The sequence below is a fragment of the Lagenorhynchus albirostris genome, chromosome 7, assembly GCF_949774975.1.
Source record: "Lagenorhynchus albirostris chromosome 7, mLagAlb1.1, whole genome shotgun sequence".
Classification (NCBI taxonomy): domain Eukaryota; kingdom Metazoa; phylum Chordata; class Mammalia; order Artiodactyla; family Delphinidae; genus Lagenorhynchus; species Lagenorhynchus albirostris.
Genome location: NC_083101.1, coordinates 88,295,685 through 88,316,556, shown reverse-complemented (window position 1 = coordinate 88,316,556; position 20,872 = coordinate 88,295,685). Strand labels below are relative to the sequence as shown.

The 20,872-nt window shown below is 49.4% G+C and overlaps 1 protein-coding gene across 1 annotated transcript; it reads right to left on the bottom strand.

Moving 5' to 3' along the window:
- Positions 1–12,249: 12,249 nt before the first annotated feature.
- On the bottom strand, positions 12,250–19,881 carry LOC132522663 (NUT family member 2G-like). The gene is given in 8 exon segments (XM_060153220.1): positions 12,250–13,137; positions 13,658–13,774; positions 14,172–14,417; positions 14,526–14,638; positions 14,920–15,092; positions 16,140–16,268; positions 17,225–17,939; positions 19,866–19,881. Coding segments are annotated over 8 exon segments (2,397 nt in total).
- Positions 19,882–20,872: the final 991 nt, after the last annotated feature.

Here is a 20,872-nt window from a genome sequence, read left to right as displayed (position 1 = left end):
CCACTAAAATGGACAACCCAGAAGAAATGGACAAATTGTTAGAAAGGTATAACCTTCCAAGACTGAACTAGGAAGAAACAGAAATATGAACAGACAAATCACAAGTAATGAAATTGAAACTGTGACTAAAAATCTTCCAACAAACAAAAGTCCAGGACCAGATGGCTTCACAGGTGAATTCTATCAAACATTTAGAAAAGAGCTAACAACCAACCTTCTCAAACTCTTCCAAAAATTTGCAGAGGAAGGAACACTCCCAATCTCATTCTATGAGGCCACCGTCACCCTGATACCAAAACCAGACAAAGATACTACAAAAAAAGAAAATTACAGACCAATATCACTGATAATTATAGATGCAAAAATCCTCAACAAAATACTAGCAAACAGAATCCAACACCACATTAAAATGATCATACACCATGATCAAGTGGGATTTATCCCAGGGATGCAAGAATTCCTTAATATACACAAATCAATCAATGTGATACACCATATTAACAAATTGAAGAATAAAAACCATATGATCAACTCAATAGATGCAGAAAAAGATTTTGATGAAATTCATCACCAGTTTATGATAAAAACTCTCCAGAAAGTGGGCATAGAGGGAACCTACCTCAACATAATAAAGGCCATATATGACAAACCCACAGCAAACATCATTCTCAATGGTGAAAAACTGAAAGCATTTCCTCTAAGATCAGGAACAAGACAAGGATGTCCACTCTCACCACTATTATTCAACAGAGTTTTGGAAATCCTAGGCACTGCAATCAGAGAAGAAAAAGAAATAAAAGGAATACAAATAGGAAAAGAAGAAGTAAAACTGTCACTCTTTGCAGATGGCATGATACTATACATAGAGAATCCTAAAGATGCTACCAGAAAACTACTAGAGCTAATCAATGAATTTGGTAAAGTTTCAGGATACAAAACTAATGCACAGACATCTCTTGCATTCCTATACACTAATGATGAAAAATCTGAAGGAGAAATTAAGGAAACACTCCCATTTACCATTGCAACAAAAAGAATAAAATACCTAGGAATAAACCTACCTAGGGAGACAAAAGAGCTGTATGCAGAAGACTATAAGACACTGATGAAAGAAATTAAAGATGATACCAAAAGATGGAAAGATATCCCATGGTCTTGGATTGGAAGAATCAATACTGTGAAAATGACTATAACACCCAAAGCAATCTACAGAATCAATGCAATCTCTATCAGATTACCAATGGCATTTTTTACAGAACTAGAACAAAAAACTTAAAATGTGTATGGAGACACAAAAGACCCCGAATAGCCAAAGCAGTCTTCAGGGATAAAACGGAGCTGGAGGAATCAGACTCCCTGACTTCAGTCTATACTACAAAACTACAGTAATCAAGACAATATGGTACTGGCACAAAAACAGAAACATAGATCAATGGAACAAGATAGAAAGCCCAAGATAAACCCACACACGCACCTATGGTCAACTAATCTATGATAAAGGAGGCAAGGATATACAATGGAGAAAAGACAGTCTCTTCAATAAGTGGTGCTGGGAAAACTGGACAGCTACATGTAAAAGAATGAAATTAGAACACTCCCTTACACCATACACAAAAATAAACTCTAAATGTATTAGAGACCTAAATGTAAGATGGGACACTATAAAACTCTTAGAGGAAAACATAGGAAGAACACTCTTTGACATAAATCACAGCAAGATCTTTTTTGATCCACCTCCTAGAGTAATGGAAATAAAAACAAAAATAAACAAATGTAACCTAATGAAACTTCAAAGCTTTTGCACCACAAAGGAAACCATAAACAAGATGAAAAGACAACCCTCAGAATCGGAGAAAATTTGCAAATGAATCGACAGACAAAGGATTAATCTCCAAAATATATAAACAGCTCATGCAGCTCAATATTAAAAAAAAAAACAAGACAATCCAAAAATGGGCAGAAGACCTAAATAGACATTTCTCCAAAGAAGACATACAGATGGCCAAGAGGCACCTGATAAGTTGCTCAACATCACTAATTATTAGAGAAATGCAAATCAAAAGTACAATGAGGTATCACCTCACACCAGTTAGAATGGGCATCATAAGCAAATCTACAAACAACAAATGCTGGAGAGGGTGTGGAGAAAAGGGAACCCTGTTGCACAGTTGGTGGGAGTGTAAACTGATTCAGCCACTATGGAGAACAGTATGAGGGTTCCTTAAAAAACTAAAAATAGAATTACCATATGACCCAGAAATCCCACTACTGGGCATATTCCCAGAGAAAACCATAAGTCAAAAAGACACATGCAGCCCAATGTTCATTGCAGCACTGTTTACATTAGCCAGGTCATGGAAACAACCTAAATGCCCACCTACAGACGAATGGATAAAGAAGATGTGGTACATATACACCATGGAATATTACTCAGCCATAAAGAAGAACGTTATTGGGTCATTTGTTGAGACATGGATGGATCTAGAGACTGTCATACAGGGTAAGTAAGTCAAAAAGAGAAAAACAAATATCGTATATTAACGCATATATGTGGAACCTAGAAAAATGGTACAGATGAACGGGTTTGCAGGGCAGAAATTGAGACACAGATGTAGAGAACAAACATATGTACACTAAGGGGGAAAAGCGGTGGGGGAGTGAGGGTGAGAGTGTGATGAATTGGGAGATTGGGATTGACATGTGTACACTGATGTGTATTAAATTGATAACTAATAAGAATCTGCTGTATAAAAAAATAAATAAAATAAAATTTAGAAAATAAAAACATGGATTATTTAGAAGTGTGCATCTTAATTTACAGACATTTCGAGGCTTTCTACTTCTCACTGTCACTTTTATACAATTTAAAGCTTAGACTTTGGACACAGTGGAATAAAATGCGATTATGTTTGTTTAGTTACTTTATAGAGGTCCTCCGAATATCACTGAAGTGAAGTTTTGAAATATTAATTTTACATAGTAGTTCTCAGTCTTTTGCACTTGCAACCATAAGTGAATTCCCAAAAAATGTGTAACCCTGGCTGCTGGAGCCATGTTTATCAGGGGAAGTTCACAGACACAGGAATAGTGGGGCGTTTGTGGGTCCCCACTGCACATTTTTTTCTGGGCCAGCACACAGGGATCCAGTAGGGATCCAGGGTCCAGGAGAGGGACCCAAACTTTGGGCTCTGGTGCTTTATATGTCCATGAAGTCTTGAGGAAGGCCGGCCTTCGTCCTGCAGGGAGGCAGTCTTGAACAAGTTAGCCCTGTCCTCTCACTTCTTCAACAACCATAATTTTCATTACTCCCTCTTGCTCCCCAACCCCACTCAGATAAAAGCATAGTTTCTCATGGGGTTGCCAACCTTTTATTTTTCAAACATTATCAACATCGTTTCATAAAAGGAAGGACATTCGAACCCCAATTAACTAAGAAGCACATATTGTAGAATAAGCTCGTTTGCCCTAAAACAAGACCCTTAGCTATTTCCATGGATCATCCTTGATTTCTCCATTATGCTGCTGAGTAGTGCAAAGTTGGTGCTCAAGAACTCCTTGGATGATGGTGTGCTGTCAACAGCTGCTGTGAAAAAATGAAGCTGACACCCTCGGTGGCTATATGGGCAGAGGAGTTGAGGAGACAGAAGGTGATGGCTCTGTGCTGTCAGTGAGGGCTGTCCTCTGCCCGCACCCCTTTTAATCCCTTCGTATCCCTACCACCTGAGGAATGAAGGCAGTGATGAATTACTGGCAGAATTGCCCTGTCTGATAAGAGGGTCACCTGAAAGCCAGAGGGCCCAAATCCTCCCTGGAACACATCACTCCCTACCCACCACTTAACAATTCCCTTCAAACAAAGGTACAAATTTATAATAGCTGTACCATTAAGATACGCAGTCTGTGATTCGTAAAATTGTGACTCCTTTCAATTTTCCTTTCGGAAAATTGTGCCCTGTTCTTGGAGAAACATGACATTTTGTAGGGAGAACCCAGGCCAGGTGGCCAAAGTCTCTGTCAAGTCTGTTTCTTCAGCCAGTAGTTTGATTTCAAGTGAGGGTGTTGGAGATGAGTGCACCTTCACCATGATAGCCTTTCCCTGGTATCACTGGCCAAGGTTCCCTTTGGTGAATAAAACGTACAAAAGGTTGCCCAGCACCTGCCTCGCTGCTGCTCCTGGGATTAGGCACCTCTTTTGCCCACCCTGTGGATGGTGGTCCTTTCTCTGATTCTGTGAATGTGTCACTTGTTAAACTATTATTTCTTGAGGCCTGTAAACTATTATTTCTTGATGTCTGTGCAAGTTTCAATTCTGAAATTTCTATTTCATTCTTCTTATGGATTGAAAAACACTAGTGAAATGTCTCATCTTACAATCTATGCTCCTTAACATTAACCCTAGTCTTCTTAAAGTCCTTGGTCTTCCTCTCTCGGAGACTTCCTGGGGCTTGATTCCAGTGGGCTGGTGAGGTGGACACCACTGAGCTTGACAACATGCCATACTCCACCCAAGCCTGGAGATCTCTGGTGTCTGGGAGGAAAAGCATGGGCCGTGAGACAGAAGACAAGAATGGAGGTAAATTCAGGGGTAAAGCCCAGGGAAGAGTCCATATGTCAGTTGCAGGTCAGCTATGTGCCCTCTGTCCGAGAAGACGCCCCTCAGTGTGGGATGACCATCTGCTCTCAGAGAGAGCGAGGCTCCTGGGCCCGGCTTCTCATGTGATACTGGGCGGATCCTATGCACAGAGGCTGTGACCTGCAGGGGCGTCTATCAGCACCTCTGCAGGGGTGAGGGGCCAAAGGGGGCCATGGGCAACCTCTCCCAGGAGAAGTCACCTGTCCTGGAGCTGGGACATCAGTCCCTCAGACCCACACCATTTACCTTTCTACTTGGGTTCCAAGCCCAGCAAGGCACCATCCTGACTTCCCCAGTGTAGGATTTCCCCAGTGTGTGACAAGCCAGGCTGTGGCCACCTACCCCGAGGGCATAGGTCAGCAGGGCAAAGCCCGTCACTGCCCCCTGGTGAGGAAACTACAACAGAAAGGTGAGCTTTTGAGAGCAAGGGTCAGGCGTCAGGGAGGAGAGGCAGAAACCCAAGAAGAGACCCATCGCCTGAGGCCACATCCTTGTCCACCTCTGTGGGGTCAGTCAGCCTCCAGTGTCTGCTCTGAGGTCACAAGACCCCACAGTACTGGCCATCACAACCACCTGCCTCAGAAGAAAACAAGAGGGCACGAGAGCAGGAGGCCCATATGAAAAGTGTGGTCCGTTGAGGAGGTGCTCCCTGGACCAAGTGACAAGACATGGCTTCTCAGGGCACAGCTGCCCCCAGACTCAGCATAAATGTCTGGGCTGTGAGCCCATTGATTCTGGGAAGGGGACCAGCACAAGGTGAACAGATGCTCCATACTTTGAGTCAGGCAAGCCAGGAGCCAAGCACTGACAATCAGCCTGCGTTACACCCTCATGTTTCACAGGGCAGGAGCCTCGGGGGGGATGGGGCCTGCCCTGAGGTCACAGCAGAGGAGGTTTGCTGCTGGAGGGCCATACACAGGACAACTGTATAGAATGTGATCAAAGGCTCTCTGGTGCTTCATGCCATTCAACACCAGGGGCTCTTAAGCAGCCCAAGGGTAAGATACTGCCAAATCCTTGCTACAATTTCTGAGCCCATCCTCAGATCCCAAATTTTGCACAGATTGCCAAAAGTTTCATGGGCTTCTGGTCAAGGACCCAATTCATCTGGACTGCTCAGTGCACAGCAAGATTGCCAGGACAGGGCCTAGGGATCTTGTCCACACAACTGTCCCTGACATTTGCTCCTGGAGAACCACCTGCCCAGCTACTGACATCTCCTCCTTCCCTCTAATCAGGCTAAATGCAACTGGGAGAAAGGCAACACAAAAGGTGGCAAATGTGGAAAAATAAACCCGACAGTGCTGTCTCCCCCAGCCAAGACTAAGAGTCCATGAGTCTACCCACTGCACTCACCTGAAAGCCCCCACACATCACAAGGAGCACAGAGAGCACAGAGGCCATCAGATACACCTGACCTCAATTTCCTCCTGAGAGAGCACTCAGGGGCCTCCCTGGGATTTGGAGGTGTCAACAATTCACTGCATTGTGGTTTATGCCACAGAGCAATTTTGAACAAAGATTATAATACCAGTAAACGTTAAGCACTGCTTTAAGGCCAATCACTTTACGTTTAAAGAGAGAGGAATTGGGACTTCCGTGGTGGCGCAGTGGTTGGGAATCTGCCTGCCAATGCAGGGGACATGGGTTTGATCCCTTGTCTGGGAAGATCCCACATGCCGCCGAGCAACTAAGCCTGTGCTCCACAATTACTGAGCCTGCGCTCTAGAGCCCACGAACTACGACTACTGAGCCCGTGTGCCACGACTACTGATGCCCACACGCCTAGAGCCTGTGCTTGGCAACAAGAGAAGCCACCACAATGAGAAGCCTGCTCACCGCAACTAGAGAAAGCCTGCACACAGCAACGAAGACCCAACGCACCTAAAAACAAATAAATAAATTAATGAATTTAAAAAAAGAGGGAGAGGTATGGAATATTTCAAACAGAGACATATGAGCACTTTGAAGGGCAAAAAAATGTTGCTTGCAGCTTTTCAAATGGAAAAGGAAACAAAAAATGACTGGGTTTGCTGTTTTCCTTGAATTTGTCTAGTACTAGCACTAGGTATTATTGACGATCTGTATGCTTGATCACAAACAACATGATGCTGTAATGTTCAAACTGTTGGTGAAACTTTTTTAATCTCATGATTTACTCTGGAACAATTGTGTTGACATAGGTACTGATGGTGCAAAAGCAAAGGTGGCAGAAGTGCTGGCACCTTAACCCAAATCAAGGAGTGGCACCAAACTGTACTAGTTGGGCTTCTATTCACTTGTATTACCAGTGCCAGTTCCAGTTAAGAATGTTCTGTCTTCAACAGTAAAAATGATTTATGTTAGTAAATCTTGAAATTGAATATTTTATAGTGTATGATAAAATTCAACAAACAAACATCACACATCTGTATATCAGAGTGAATGGGAAAAATTTAGACCAGATACTGATAAAGAGGAAGTGGATGACATGGATGATAGATGTGAAAAATTAGCTAAAACGTAGCACAGTAAAGAAACGGTCAGAAATTATGAATGAGAAGTTTATGGACCTAGAGTCTGCTGGTGGCTTGATTTTGGACTTTGCAGCCTCCAGAAGTGTGAGAAATAAACGTCTGTTGTTTAAGCCAACCCAGTCTGTGGTAGTTTGTTATAGTCCCTTGAGCTAAGACATATTTTGGTACCAAGAAGTAGCAAATACCTAAATATGTGGAGGTGGCCTTGGAATTGGGTAGTAGGTAAAGGCTGAAAGAGATTTGAAGTGCATGCTAAAAAAGAGCTGAGATCACCATAAAGGCCTTTCAGCCCTTACCTATTAAAAGTGATTCTGGCGATGGCTCAGAAAGAAAAGAGGCACACTGGAGAGGAAATCTCCATCTCTGTAGAGAATACAGAAATAATCATGAACAGATAGAAATATGGACGTTAAAGGCTATTCTGGTGAGGTCTCAAACAGAAATGAGGAACAGGTTATTAGAAATTGGAGGAGAGGCAAGTCTTATTATAAAGTGGCAAAGAACTCGACTGAACTGTGTTCTAGTGTTATTTGGAAGGTAGACCTTGTGAGTGATGAAACTGAATATTCATCTGAGGAGCTCTCTGAACAAAGTTTGGAAGAAGTAGCTTGATTCCTCATCACCGGTCACAGTAAAACACATCAGGAGAGAGAGAAATTGAAGACGAAATTGTTAAGCAAAAAGAAATCAGAACGTAGAGATTTGGAAACTTCTCAGCCTATCCATATTTGAAAGTGAGAAAGCTTGTTCTGAAGAAAACTCGAAGGGTATAGCAGGTGTGCTATTAATTTAATTTGTCATCTCAGCAGAGGCCAGGAATAGAGAAGGATTAAACCAGCAGGGACACTGCCAGTTTGAACTACAGGGGACAGAGAAAGCCGGGCAGAATGAGGGAAGGCTGTCAGAATTCTTGGATTCTACAGAATGGGAGACCAGAGCAATTCGGCTGTGAATGTGTACTCCTCATTTCTTTTTTTTTTTGGCGGTACATAGGCCTCTCACTGTTGTAACCTCTCCGGTTGCAGAGCACAGGCTCTGGACGCGCAGGCTCAGCGGCCATGGCTCACGGGCCCAGCCGCTCCACGGCATGTGGGATCTTCATGGACCGGGGCACGAACCCGTGTCCCCTACATCGGCAGGCGGACTCTCAACCACTGCGCCACCAGGGAAGCCCTGTGTACTCCTCTTGAAGAAAAGGGAAGAAGGACCCCAAAGGTGACTCCGAGGACATCTGGTCTGTCAATCCCACCACAGGCCCAGGGGGCCTCAGTTTCAAAGTGTGAGATTGTCGCCCTCACAGAGAGTCATGGTGTAGGTGGAGGCCCTACAGAGAGCTGCAGTGTGGGTGGCACCCCACCAAGCTGAAGGAGTGGGGCTGCCCCACCGAGCTGTGGGGATGATGTTGCCACCCCAGTGGGCCTGGAGGGCAAAGCTTCAAACCGAAGAGGATTATTCTCCTACCTTAAGATCTAATGGGATTGGCCTTGCTAGGCTTTGGACTTGCTTGGAAACTGTCATCACTTCCCTCTTTCCTATTTCTTCCTTTCGGAGTAGGGATGTCTATTATATGCCAGTCCCATCATCGTATTTGGAAACACTAAACTTGTTTGGGTCACAGATTTACAACTACAGAGAAATTTTGCCTCAGGATGAATAGTACCTCCATATGTGATTTAGATGGTGTTTAGATCAGACTTTGGACTTTAAATTTTACAGTTGATGTTGGGATGAGTTAAGGCTTTTGAGGCTGTTGGGATAGAATGAATGTATTTTGCATACAATAAACACACAAATTTTGGGTACCAGGGGCAGAATGCTATGCACGTGTATCCCCCCCACCAATTCTTATGTTGAAGCCCTTACCTTCAATGTATTTGGGGATAGGGCCTTTGGGAGGTAATTAGGTCATGGGAATGGAGGTTTCATAATGGGTTTAGTGCCCTTAGAAGAAAAGACACAAGAGAGATCCGTCTTTCTCTCTGCCACGTGAGGACACAGTAAGACAACCATCTGAAAAGTAGGAAGAGAACTCTCACCAGGAGCTGAATATGGCACCTTGATCTTGGCCTTTCAACCTTCAGAACTGTTAAGAAATTACCATCTGTTTTTCAAGCCACCAGGTCTATGGCATTTTGTTATAGCCATCCAAGCTGATGAAGACATAGAGAATATATAAGATGGTCTAATATACATATATCCAGGGTTCTAGAAGTAGAGGCAGGAGAGAATGAGTAGAAGTAACATTTGAAAAAGATAATATTATGTTCTAGATGAGATGAAGAATGTGGTATCACTTAATAAAGCAAAATAGGTCACATGGAGGATAAATTTTTTTAACCTGAAACTAATCACACGTCAAGAAACTGGAGAACACAAAAGACAAAAGACAATCTTAAAGAAAAAAAATTAGCAAGGAAACTGATCACCCACCATGAAAGGGTGTACTGATGGCATAATTTGAAAAAACAGTAACAAAAGCCATATTCGATGGAATAAATATTCAAAGTTCTGAAAGGAAAAACTTTTCCTCTGGAACTGATTACCCTGTCACATTATAATTTATAAAAGTTCACCAACGAAGGAACTGATAAATTATTTTTAATGTATGCATAAATGCAAAATTATAAATAATTAAAAAATTAAAGAACATCTAATATATCCATTTTTCTTAAAGTAAGAATGTTGAAAGAAGAAGCCAAAGGCAATATGATTTACATGACACCATATATAACCCAAAATATAATTATTATACATAATTGTGATTATCTACAGCTGTGCTAAAAGCATAAACAGTTTTATAAGATGGATATTTACCAAGTTCTTTATGGTGACTATCTTTCTCATTGTTGGTGAGAGCATAAAATGGGACAACCCTTATGGAAAACAATATGAGGTTTCCTCAAAAAATTAAAAATAGGGGCTTCCCTGGTGGTGCAGTGGTTGAGAATCTGCCTGCCAATGCAGGGGACAAGGGTTCGAGCCCTGGTCTTGGAAGATCCCACATGCTGCGGACCAACTAGGCCCGTGAGCCACAACTACTGAGCCTGCGCGTCTGGAGCCTGTGCTCCGCAACGAGAGGCCGCGACAGTGACAGGGCCCGCGCACCGCGATGAAGAGAGTGGCCCCGCTCAGCGCAACTAGAAAAATCCCTCGCACAGAAACGAAGACCCAACACAGCCAAAAATAAATAACAAATTTAAAAAAAATTAAAAATATAACTAGCATGTGATCCAGCAGTCCCACTTCTGGGTTTGTATGCAAAAGAATTCAAAGCAGGATCTCAAACAGATATTTGCACACCCACATTCATCGTAGCATTATCCAAAATACCCAAGATGTGAAGAAACCCAAATGTCCATCAACACATGAATGGATAACGGGGTCTATAAATACAATGAAATATTTCCTTCTTTGAAATAAAAGGAAACCATGTCTCATGCTACAACGTGGATAAACCTCTAAGACATTATGCTAAGTGAAATAAGCCACTCATAAAAGGACATGTCATAGCCACTCACATGAAGTATCTACAGTAGTTAAAATCACAGAAACATACAAAGGTGATTGTCAAGATCTCAGGGAGGAGGAGGGCGAATTAGGGAGTCTCTGCTGTCCCAACCCCGCCTGAGTCCTGGGGAAGGAATCAGAACACAGAAGCAGGAGAAGAGGCTTTGGCCAGCAGGGAAGGGTGGGGATGAGGCCCAGGGCGAGTTCACAAAGGATCAGAGCATCTGAGTGCGTTAGGAGGAAGGGGCTTCAGAGGTGGGCCAGCACAGGCCATGACGGGGGCTAAGCAGGCTGCAAGGGGGGGAAGTTCGGGGAGACAGCAGGGGTCGGTGCCCTGCCCCTCATTGTTTGCTCGTCTCACCCTTATGAGCGGGTCATTTCCCCTGCTCTGATGATTCGAAGTCTCTGCCGGCACCCACAGGACGGTGACTGAGGCCCTCACACTCCTCTGCACGGATCCCAGCTCCCACCCAGATCTGGGGCCACAGACACCTCTTCCCCGACCCTGCTGCCCCTGTGAGCAAGCTGTTCTTGTGAAACGTGGTCATGGTTTGTTAGGAGGAACTGTTTTATATGGGAATACAAATCAGTGTTGATGCCAATACACACACATGTCCAGCCATGGGTGGAAAGGGAAGGGACAGTAGTTCTGGGGTATCTTTGCACACCCATAGGCCCCTGAGGCCAGTCTCCACAGCCACAGCCAGATGGGTCCTCCTCCCTCAGTTGAACGAGATGCTGCTGCAGAGAAATCCCACAAGTTCCACAAAGGGGCCCAACTGTCATTACCCTTATACACACCTTTCACGGGTGCCCCATGAATTTCCCCGCACCCATTCCCCTTGTTGCATCCTCATTGGGATTAAGAGGTAGTTGCCTCCACCACTCTCCACATTGCAATAATCCCAGTGGGACTAGAGGATGCTCCCGCTACGACGAGGCAGACAGTCCTGTCCCCATAACCAAGACTTTTCCTCTCTGGTCACTCCACCCACACAGGAAACCCTGGATGAGCGGAGGGTCATCCCAGCCCCGTCGCCTGGACACTTCAGGGAAGCAGAGAGAAGCTCCATAATGACAAGGGCTGTCTCCAGGCTCCATCCTAGAAACTGGTGAGTGTCCAGAGGGCTGAAAGGCACAAAAGCAGCTCTGCCTCCCCAGAAGGTTCAGGGATGCAGAAGATGGTACAGAGGCCCCAGAAGGCCCCTAGCCAAGCAGGCTTTAGAGAAGGGGATTATGAGGGGGTCCCTGGGGAAAGTGAGAGCTGTGCGTTCCCAGGGGCAGCCTGAGGAGTCCTTGTCTACGTGGAGGAAAGGTTTGGCCACCTGTAGATCCAGAGCTCCTGTGACCTCCCTCATCCTTCCTTCCTCTCTGGATCGCTCTCTGTGGAGCAGCGCAACACGAACAAGATGACAGTGGCCTGAGAGCATTTCCCACCAAGACGATCTTTATTCACAATTGATATACGTCACTCCACAGGTCCTGCTCCCACCCACACCTGGCCACACCCACCACCCCCACCTCCATAACCCCCCACAATCCCATACCCCCTCCCCTCCCTGGTGGTCCTGCCCTCCCTCCCTTCCCCCCACATCATCCAGGGTCAGCACTGGGATGACGAGAAGCCCCTAGGCTCCCCCGGGGGCCGCCCTGGGGCCTCGCCCTGGAGGGCCGGCCCAGCTGTTCCCTACTGGCTGCAGTGTTTCTTCTCCTCTTCCTAGTCTTCTCTGTGACACACGGGTCACGCTTTCTCTTTCTCGGCTGTGAGGGGCGAGCCGGCCCCAGTGCCAAGCCTGGCCTCCCAGACACCCCGAGGCCAGCCAAGGGGATGGGCAGCTTCTCAGCACTGGCTGGGCGTACACAGAGAGCCCGCTTCCTCGACTTGAGAGTGGCTGGTGGAGCTGGGCTGAGGCCTCTTCTCTGACGGGAGGGGGCGTGGGGAGCACTTCGGGCCCCCCAACCTCCAGGGGAGGCCAGGCCTGAGGCATGGGCAGGACTCTGGGACACCCAGCCAGGCAGCAGGCTCTGCAGAGAGCCGAACAGGAAGGCCAGGCTGGGGAGCTCCTCGTCGTCGTCACTGGACCCATCCCTGGGCCCTCGGGCCTCCCGAACAGGAGAGGCCTCTCTGAGAACAGACGCGTCCCTGGGTCCCCGTAGAGGGGCAGCGCGCCTTTGACCCTGGGGAGGGGAGGGTGGTCTGGCCCGGAATGGAGAGACCTCCTGACGTCCTCGAGAGGGAACAAAGCCTTTGGGCCCGCACAGGCCAGTGTCTGTTTGGATGAGCCTATGAGGAGCCTCAGAATCGATCTCTGGTGGGCAGGCTTCATCACTGACCCCTAGATGGGGGTCTTGGTCGTGCCTCTGGGCACCTTGGCCGGCGTCGGGCTCAGAAGGACTTGAGCGCATTCCGGGTGCACTGTGACTCGGGGCTGCCCCCACACCCTCGTCCTCTTTCAAGGCCAGGAGTCGTTTCTGCACCAGCTGGTAGGAGGGAGGAGGACAGCGTTGGCTCCACACACACGTGTGAGAGGAGGAGCCCTGGGCAGTGGGACAATGGCCCTTGGGGGAAGGAGCAGACGGGGGATCCCAGGACTCGAATCCAAATACAGACACTGTGGCATTCCTGCCATCCTCCTGCACCTTATTCCCAGCTTTGTGCCCTTCCCTCCCCTCCCGGCTCCCCATCCTCTCCTTCCTTTCACCCTGCACTGCACCCACCCAAGAACGGGCCCTTCCCCATGCCAGGCCTCCCAGGCAGGGGAGGGATGGACAGCGCCAGGTGGCCCTCAGGTTCTGGTGCCCTACCTCTCCCCTGTTCACTGGGGTCCCTCCATGCCCCAGTCTTCCTGGGTGTCCCTTGTCTCCCCTGTTGTACCGGGGATCCCTCCCTCCTCTGGCTCCCGTGGGTCATCTGGGTTCCCCTGTCCCCTGGATCACCTGGGGTCCCCCTCCCGTGGGGTCCCCTGGCTCCCTGAGTGTCCCTCTCCCTCCCCTGGCTCACTTCTTCCAGGGTGAGCCCTTCCTGCTGCTCCAGCTCCTCCACTAGGGCCAAGAGATCCAGCTGTGCGTCTGGGGAAAGCAATTCTGCCAGGAATCGAGGGTGAATGACTGCCTCCACCTCGGACAGAAAGAAGAGGCTGTGAGTATCCTTGGCCAGGAGTGGCCTGTGAGACAAGAAGATCGAAGGGAAAGTAAAAAGTAGAGACCCACCCCACTCCCCTCCACAAGGCGGGGATGCTCAGCACACACACACACACACACACACATGCACGCACATACACAGTCACACACAAAAGAGCACATATACAGAGGCACATACACAGACACACAAAGGCATACACACTGACAGACACAAACACGTACACACATACATCTGCGTAAACCTCCCCTAACACCAGGCTCAGGAACAAGGAGCTGAGCTTAAGTCCCAACGGCCTGAGCAGAACCCAGATCTTGGGTGCTGAGTGTTCCATGCCCTGGCATCTTGTAGACCCCAGGCTCCAGGCCTAGCCTACCTTGGTGACAAAGTCCTCCTGGGAATACAGCTTGTCAATGTAGCTCAAGAGGCCCGGGTCCGAGTAGATGCCGTCCTCTTCCTGCTTCTGCTCATTTCCGTCCTCTCCACCTTCTGCATCTGACTCGCCTGTGGCTGAGTGGACGGGCCCCACCAGCGCATCCATGATGTCCATATACTCCCTCACAGCCTCAGGGGGAATCTCCTTGGGTGCCTTGGGCTCCGGGGGCTTCTGGGAGCTGTGTGGCTTTGGGCGGGAGGGCTGGGCCCTGGGGCCGGACATCCTGGGAGCACAGGCTGAGGCAGAGCGGGAGGAAGGGAAGGAAGGTGAGGGACTCCCGGTCCACCTCCTGACCACTGAGCACACGTTGGTGAGGGCATTGTTTGGGCGACATTGATGTGGGTGTGGGGGGGTCAGGACCACCTGAAGCCTCATGCACTGTTGGAGAGGGGAGGTAAGGGGGGCATCTAAGAGAGTCACAAGTAAGGAAGTGGGGAACCTCCAATTTTCTAGGGGTCTCGCCATCAAGCCCACTTCCTAGGCAGACCTTGTGTGGGGTCCTTTGACAGGGAGGTGTGAGAGGAGTTACAAAACTGACCAAGTCAATACCCAGCAGTGACAGAGGGCAGCTGAGACCCCACGCCCCCACCCCCTGCCTCAGTGGCTGTTTTGGTTGAAAGACCAATGCCCCTGTCTTGAAGGAAAAGGATCCACGTGGGGACAGTGGCCAACCCTAGGCCCCTGTTACCTGTGCCTTCATCTCCAGTGGGAACCTGGGTGCCTGGCTGAAGGCCCACTTTCGGGGCTGGGGGGCCCTGAGGATCCAGCTTCGGTGGGGCTGGAGGAGGCAGGTCCTGCGCGCACTGCATCCACTGCAACATCTGAATCTGCATCTCATCCTTGGCCTCAAATTCCATGAACCTGGGGGGTGACGGAGGCACAGGCCACCCTGAGAAAAAGGCCTGGGTTCTGGAGCCCAACAAAGGCAGCCAAGAATGAGGGATTGGGAGAGGATGTGCCTTGGGGCTGTCAAGGCCCTGTGAGGTGCTGTGCACAGCAGAGAGCTGCTCCTGGAACTGATACAAGATCTGGGACCCTTCCTGCCTCACCAGCACTGGAGGCCATTCAACAGCATAGACCCAGGTCGCTTAATTGAACCAGGTCAACGGGACACGTGGCTGACCCAGGGGGCACCCTCCTCATGCCCCCCGTCCCCATCCAGAACCACATGAAGGGCTGACAGCCAGAGGCTGGAACAGGCATGTGTTCCCCACAGGGGTCCTTGCCCGAATCCAGGACCCTGGGCTGGGACTGAGAGTCCTGGAACAGAGACCTGGAGACAGGGCCCAGGAGAGGCTGGACGATGTGGATGCTGAGCTCAGAGGAGAGGCCTTCCTTTCCTCTGAGAGGCGCTCGTTTGTTTGCTTTTCTTTCTTAAACCAAGGGGATTACCATGGAGCAAACAAGGGAAGGGCCAGAGACCCTCGGGCTAATGACAGCTAGCTACCCCAGCCTCTTCAGGGATGCCAGTGTACCCACTCAGGCCACTTTTCATGAGGAGAGGGGGGTCCCAAATCTATGTCAGTGGCCGCCAGCCACCCACCACTAAGGAAGCAGCAGGCTGGCGGGTGGAGCTCTTTCCCCGGCTCAGCCCATATGGCCGGAGTTGGACCCCAACTGGACTCACAGCTTCACTCTGCCCCATCCTGAGACCTTCATGTCAAGGCAAGGGTAGGTCAGAATCAGGGGAGGGCAGAGCTCCTGGTGGAGGAAGGACAGAAGACCCAAACTGTCAAGGTGAGGGAGGGGTTTCTCGAGGACAGTAGGGCCTCTGGGCTGCAGGGCCCCTGTTCTGAGTGACAGCCCTTCTCCTTTGTCCTCTCTGATGAGCACCCCCATGGCCAGACTCTTCCCTCACCCACTCGCCTCAGCCTCCACGCAGCCCCTGGGCCCAGGACGCTGACTCACTTTTCCGCTATCTTGTAGTAGATCATCCAATCAACATTGCTCATGCGCTGCCATTCCTACACGGCCCTGCACAGTCCCCATTCCAGCGTCATGGTGGGCTTCAGGCGGGCCAGGGATCGAAGCACTGGGCTGTAAGACCTTGGCATCAGTCTCCGTGCCCAGCCCAGCCCCCACCTGCCTGACCCCACCCGCCAATGTGGACCACACATCACTCAACGCAGCATGACTGAGCAACAGGAGGGTGAGAGGCAGGTGTCTGGGAGGGCAAAGACAAGCCTTCCCGGCTACTGCTGTCACCGCCTCACACTCACTCGAGATGACCAACCACTCCCAGGGTACAGCTGGGACACTGTGCCTTGGGGAGCTCTTTTCCTCTTCAAGGCTGCCTTTTCATAAGAAAAATCACTATCATCAATGAGGCGTGGCATGTGCCAGGCCATCTGCTAACACTCCATAGATTAGCCCAAGGAGTCTTCTGCCCGGTCCTCAGAGTGAAGTGTGACTGTCCCCTTTTTACGAGGGACCGGAGGTTTAGGATGGAAATGCCTGCCAGGCTCACAGCTCTAGTGGGAGAGAGCCCACGCCCTTAGGAGAGCTCTACCATCACCCTGTTGCTAGTGGAATTCTCCACAACAACGAAGTCGAGGCGTGCATTAAGCGCTCTCCTGGGCCCCACACTCCTCCCCCTCCTCCGAAGTGACCTCCCCCGGCCATGTACACTCAAGTCCTGTATGAAAGGAGATGGCACCACAGGAGAGTGCGGCATCCACTCCTTTGCTCCTCACCTTACAGCACGACCCTCTCTGACTGCAAGTCTGCAGTCCATATTACCATGAGAATCATGGAAGAGCAAGTTGGCTAGACTCTCAGGGTGGTGGGGTCAGTTGAGATAAGGCACATTTCAGTCATGATGTCATGGCCTGGCAGGCTCACCCACATGACCGACAATGTGCCTTCTCATAGCATGGACATCGCCCTCAGACATTGCTTCCAGTATCCCTAGAAACCTAACCTGCGAGTCCATCCCCAGGTCCTCTTTATCTAAAAGCTCTGATAAGCTCACGACCCCCTGAGTGTTCACTCACATGAGGAAGCAGGACAGAGCTTCTGCATCAGGACTCTGGGGAAGGTGTCTCCGCGCCAGTGGCTTGAGGCGCTGCCAACGTCGGAAGTTACTGTACACGCTCTGGGGGTTAGAGCAGTCACCCTGCGAGGCGTAGGGCTGGTTGGTGGCCAGGCTGCCCTCCCTGGAAGTGCCATGTGGCCAAGGCCCAGAGTTCACTGGGCGAATGATGGGGACCAGCTGGGCAGCTGGTGGTGGAGCTTGAGGAGGAAAGCCTGGGGTCCAGCCTCCCTTGCCAGCCTGAGTAACTCCAACAGCTGGAGCAGTCACAATGGTCTCCATCGCAGGGGATGCTAAGAATACGGGTGGAGGACATGCAGTACTCTCGCTGAGGGCCCCTGGAGCGCTCCAGGTGAGGGGGCCCTGAGTTATGATAAAGGTCTGAGTCTGGGGCGCCTCCACTGGCCTCCCTTGTGACCTGACTTGCACAGTGAGGTTGCAAGCCCCAGGGGCACTGGGTCCACGGCCACCATTAGCCACCAAAGGCATCGTGGGGAAAGCTGGCAGCAGCTGGCTGCTGCCAGGAGGGAATGCTGGGGTGATGGGAGGTGGCAGGTGCTGCCCCCAGGGTGGCCGGTGCTGGGTGTCAGGAATGGGTGGAGGATAGAGCACTGCCATGGGATCATACAAGGAGGCACCAAGGTGCATGACAACATCCGTTCCCAGCACTGGAGCTGCTGTTGAGGCAAAGGAAAGGAGTGAATGGAGGAGGAGAATGGGCAAGTGGGACAGAGGCTTTCTGCGGCATCAGAGTGTAAGTCTCCACAGGTGAGAGACACTTGGACAAGGGAAACTGCAGCGTGCAAATGTCTTCAAGTGCTTTTCATGCCCTGACCTCCAGTTGAGAATTATTCCACCGGTGACCCCGCGCCCATCCACCAAGGCCCCTGACCCCTGCCTGCCGAGAAGAAATTGCCTCAGCAAGCACTCACTTGGAGAGCCTCCCTAAGGCGTCCCCTGGCAGCTAAGCCTCACAGGCTGTCTCCCAAGACCTGGAACTGTGTGGACATCCGCTCTGTGAGAAATGCCCCTCAGCCAGCGTACTAGCAGGTAGGGACCTTCTGCAAGTTAAGTTCTAGGCACCCAAAGGCACTGTGTAAAATATTAGGGCCCCACCTCCTCCTCAGTCCTCCTTTTCCTGACGCTCAGTATAAATTGCCTCTTTTTTTCCTAGCCTCACAAAACAAAACACAATGCTGGAAAATATCCCTCTAATGGAATCCTGATACAAACCCATAACACTGGCCCAGAACGCACCTGCATCTCAGAACAACCCACAGCAGGTACGTAACATGGGCCAGGTCCTGCCACTCCCTCCCCAGTGCCCAGAGTCACTGTCATCGCTCAGGAGTTCTGTTCCTAGGAGGTAGGGGGGTCTGAGAAGTAGGCACGTGTCCCTTAGATTCTGTCATTTCACAGCCAGTGATGGCTGCAGAGGATTAAACAAGGGCCAGGGAATTGTTATGTTACATTGGTCGTGGGAGTATAGACCGCCTGTGGTCCTTCCCCTTCCAGCTCCCAAGAACGGAGAGACAATCTGAGAAGCAAGCATAAGCCAGGTGCCATGGCGACCAAGTTGTCTGAAACACACCCCTGTTCAGGAGAACGAGGTACACACCACGGTGCACCTAATTAACCAGAATAGGTGTCATAGGACGTTTAATAGTAACACAGAAGATCGTCTTCCTGACCCTGGGCTACACTCCTTTCCCCTTTAAAAGAGGAAGCAGCCTTCATAGACATTCCACCCGAAACAACCCCACTCCACATCTGTTCCCTGTCCATGAAGGAGTGACATGAAATATGAACAAACTCTTCCTCTCAAGGCAGCCTGAGGGTCCACCATGAGATACTGGACAAGATGAAGTAGGTCTGAAATACTGCGATTCCACAAAAGGAAGAACAATTCAGAGCAACACAGGAACCTGAGCCCTCTCTTGGCTGAACTTACACGGTTGCCCATCCCCCGTTGAATCCAAGGCAACAGTTACCTGAACTGAGAAGGGAGCTCTGGGCTGGGAGGAGTGGACGAGGTGTGGGCTGCGGCAGTTAGAGTAACCTCCTGCCTCGCTCTCAGAGAGGACGCTTCACTGCAGGTGTGGCCACACACAGCCCCATTGAATAGTTTTCTCACCAAGACCATCTCTCCCCAGGGCCCCCTGAGATACAGTAGGCTCCTGTTCAAATCCCTTTGAAAGATATGGTGAGGCAAGCTTCAGGTACCTCAGGAACATAGTACAGGTCTAGGCTTTCCTCATGACCCTCCCTGTGTCACCACCAGGACATCACACACATCCTTACACACTCGTTTCAGAGTGGCTTGTCTCCGCTCTAGAAAGGATCAACCTGTCTGCTGCCATCCTTTCTCCATAGCCAGGGCAATTCCTCTTGATCTACCTCCAATGACCCCTCCTCCCCAGTGCAGTCTCAGGTTTCTTCAGGCTCCCCAGTCTCCCCAGGTGAAATGTCCTTGTGTGTCCAGTGCTCTCTTCTCCCTCTACTTCAGTCCAACTATGTGCTCACAATGAAGTGTCACATGTGAACCCGAAGGATGTGAAAGATGGCAGGGTCTCTGAAAACACACCCCCAGCCTATAGGCTTACCTCCTTCTGAAGCCATCCTGCAGGCTTGGGCACGGACTACTGCTGCCTGGTAGCCTCAATGAGAAAAGTCAAGACCAGGACCCAGAGAGCGACCTGCTTCAGCAGTTGCTCAGGATCCAAGTAAAGGAGAGCCACGTTTAAATTTAAACAGTAGAATGTGGGCTGAAACGTTCTGCAGTGGGGGAGGGGCAGAGCGCACGTGGGTCGGGGTGGGGTGCCGTGGGGGGACATTCCACGAGGGCTCTGGGAGGTAGGCAAGAACCGGAAGTTCCTTCCATCTCCCACAGTGGCAACACAATTGGCGTGTGCCTCTTTAGGCAGTTGATAAACTTTTTTTGATTCATGGCACCGATGTTGGACATGACAGTCCCTTCCTTTCACGTCTTTATCCATCAACCTAGTTTTGTGTCCCTCAACACACTCTGCTTCCTACCTGGCTCTTGACTTACTTCAACAGAGACTAGACTTTCTGAACAAAATACCCAAGTGTTAGTCTGATAAACATAAATAATGGCCACGTGGAACTGAGTATTTGAAATTAGGATTGTCTCAGCAGATGCAGTGTGTTTGACTGCTGTATGTACATCACTCCTAAGGAAGTGGTCCTTGTGCTCCAACCAACATCCAGCAGGACCAGCCTTACTAATGACCCTTTGTGCTGGAAAGCCCCCGTCCATCAAAAAACTGTCATGCAGTCCCCATGTCCAAGACCAGAATTCACTAAATGTCTTTCTCATAGTATTCCATGGTTGTTAAAGATTTACTTTTTTACCTTTTAAATGATTTTAGTATAATATTTTAAGCGAGTAACACCTTCTCATGGTTCAAAATTAAATTGTGCAAAATGGAATATGCAATGGCGAGTCCTCCTCCCACCTCTTTCCCCTGTCAACCCAATCCTCTTTCCCGGAGGAAACCAGTGTTATCTCTTTCATTAAAACCTTCCCAGAGATACATCATGCAACTAAAAACGAAGGCAATCTATTTTTATAGAAGAGCGGAATTCT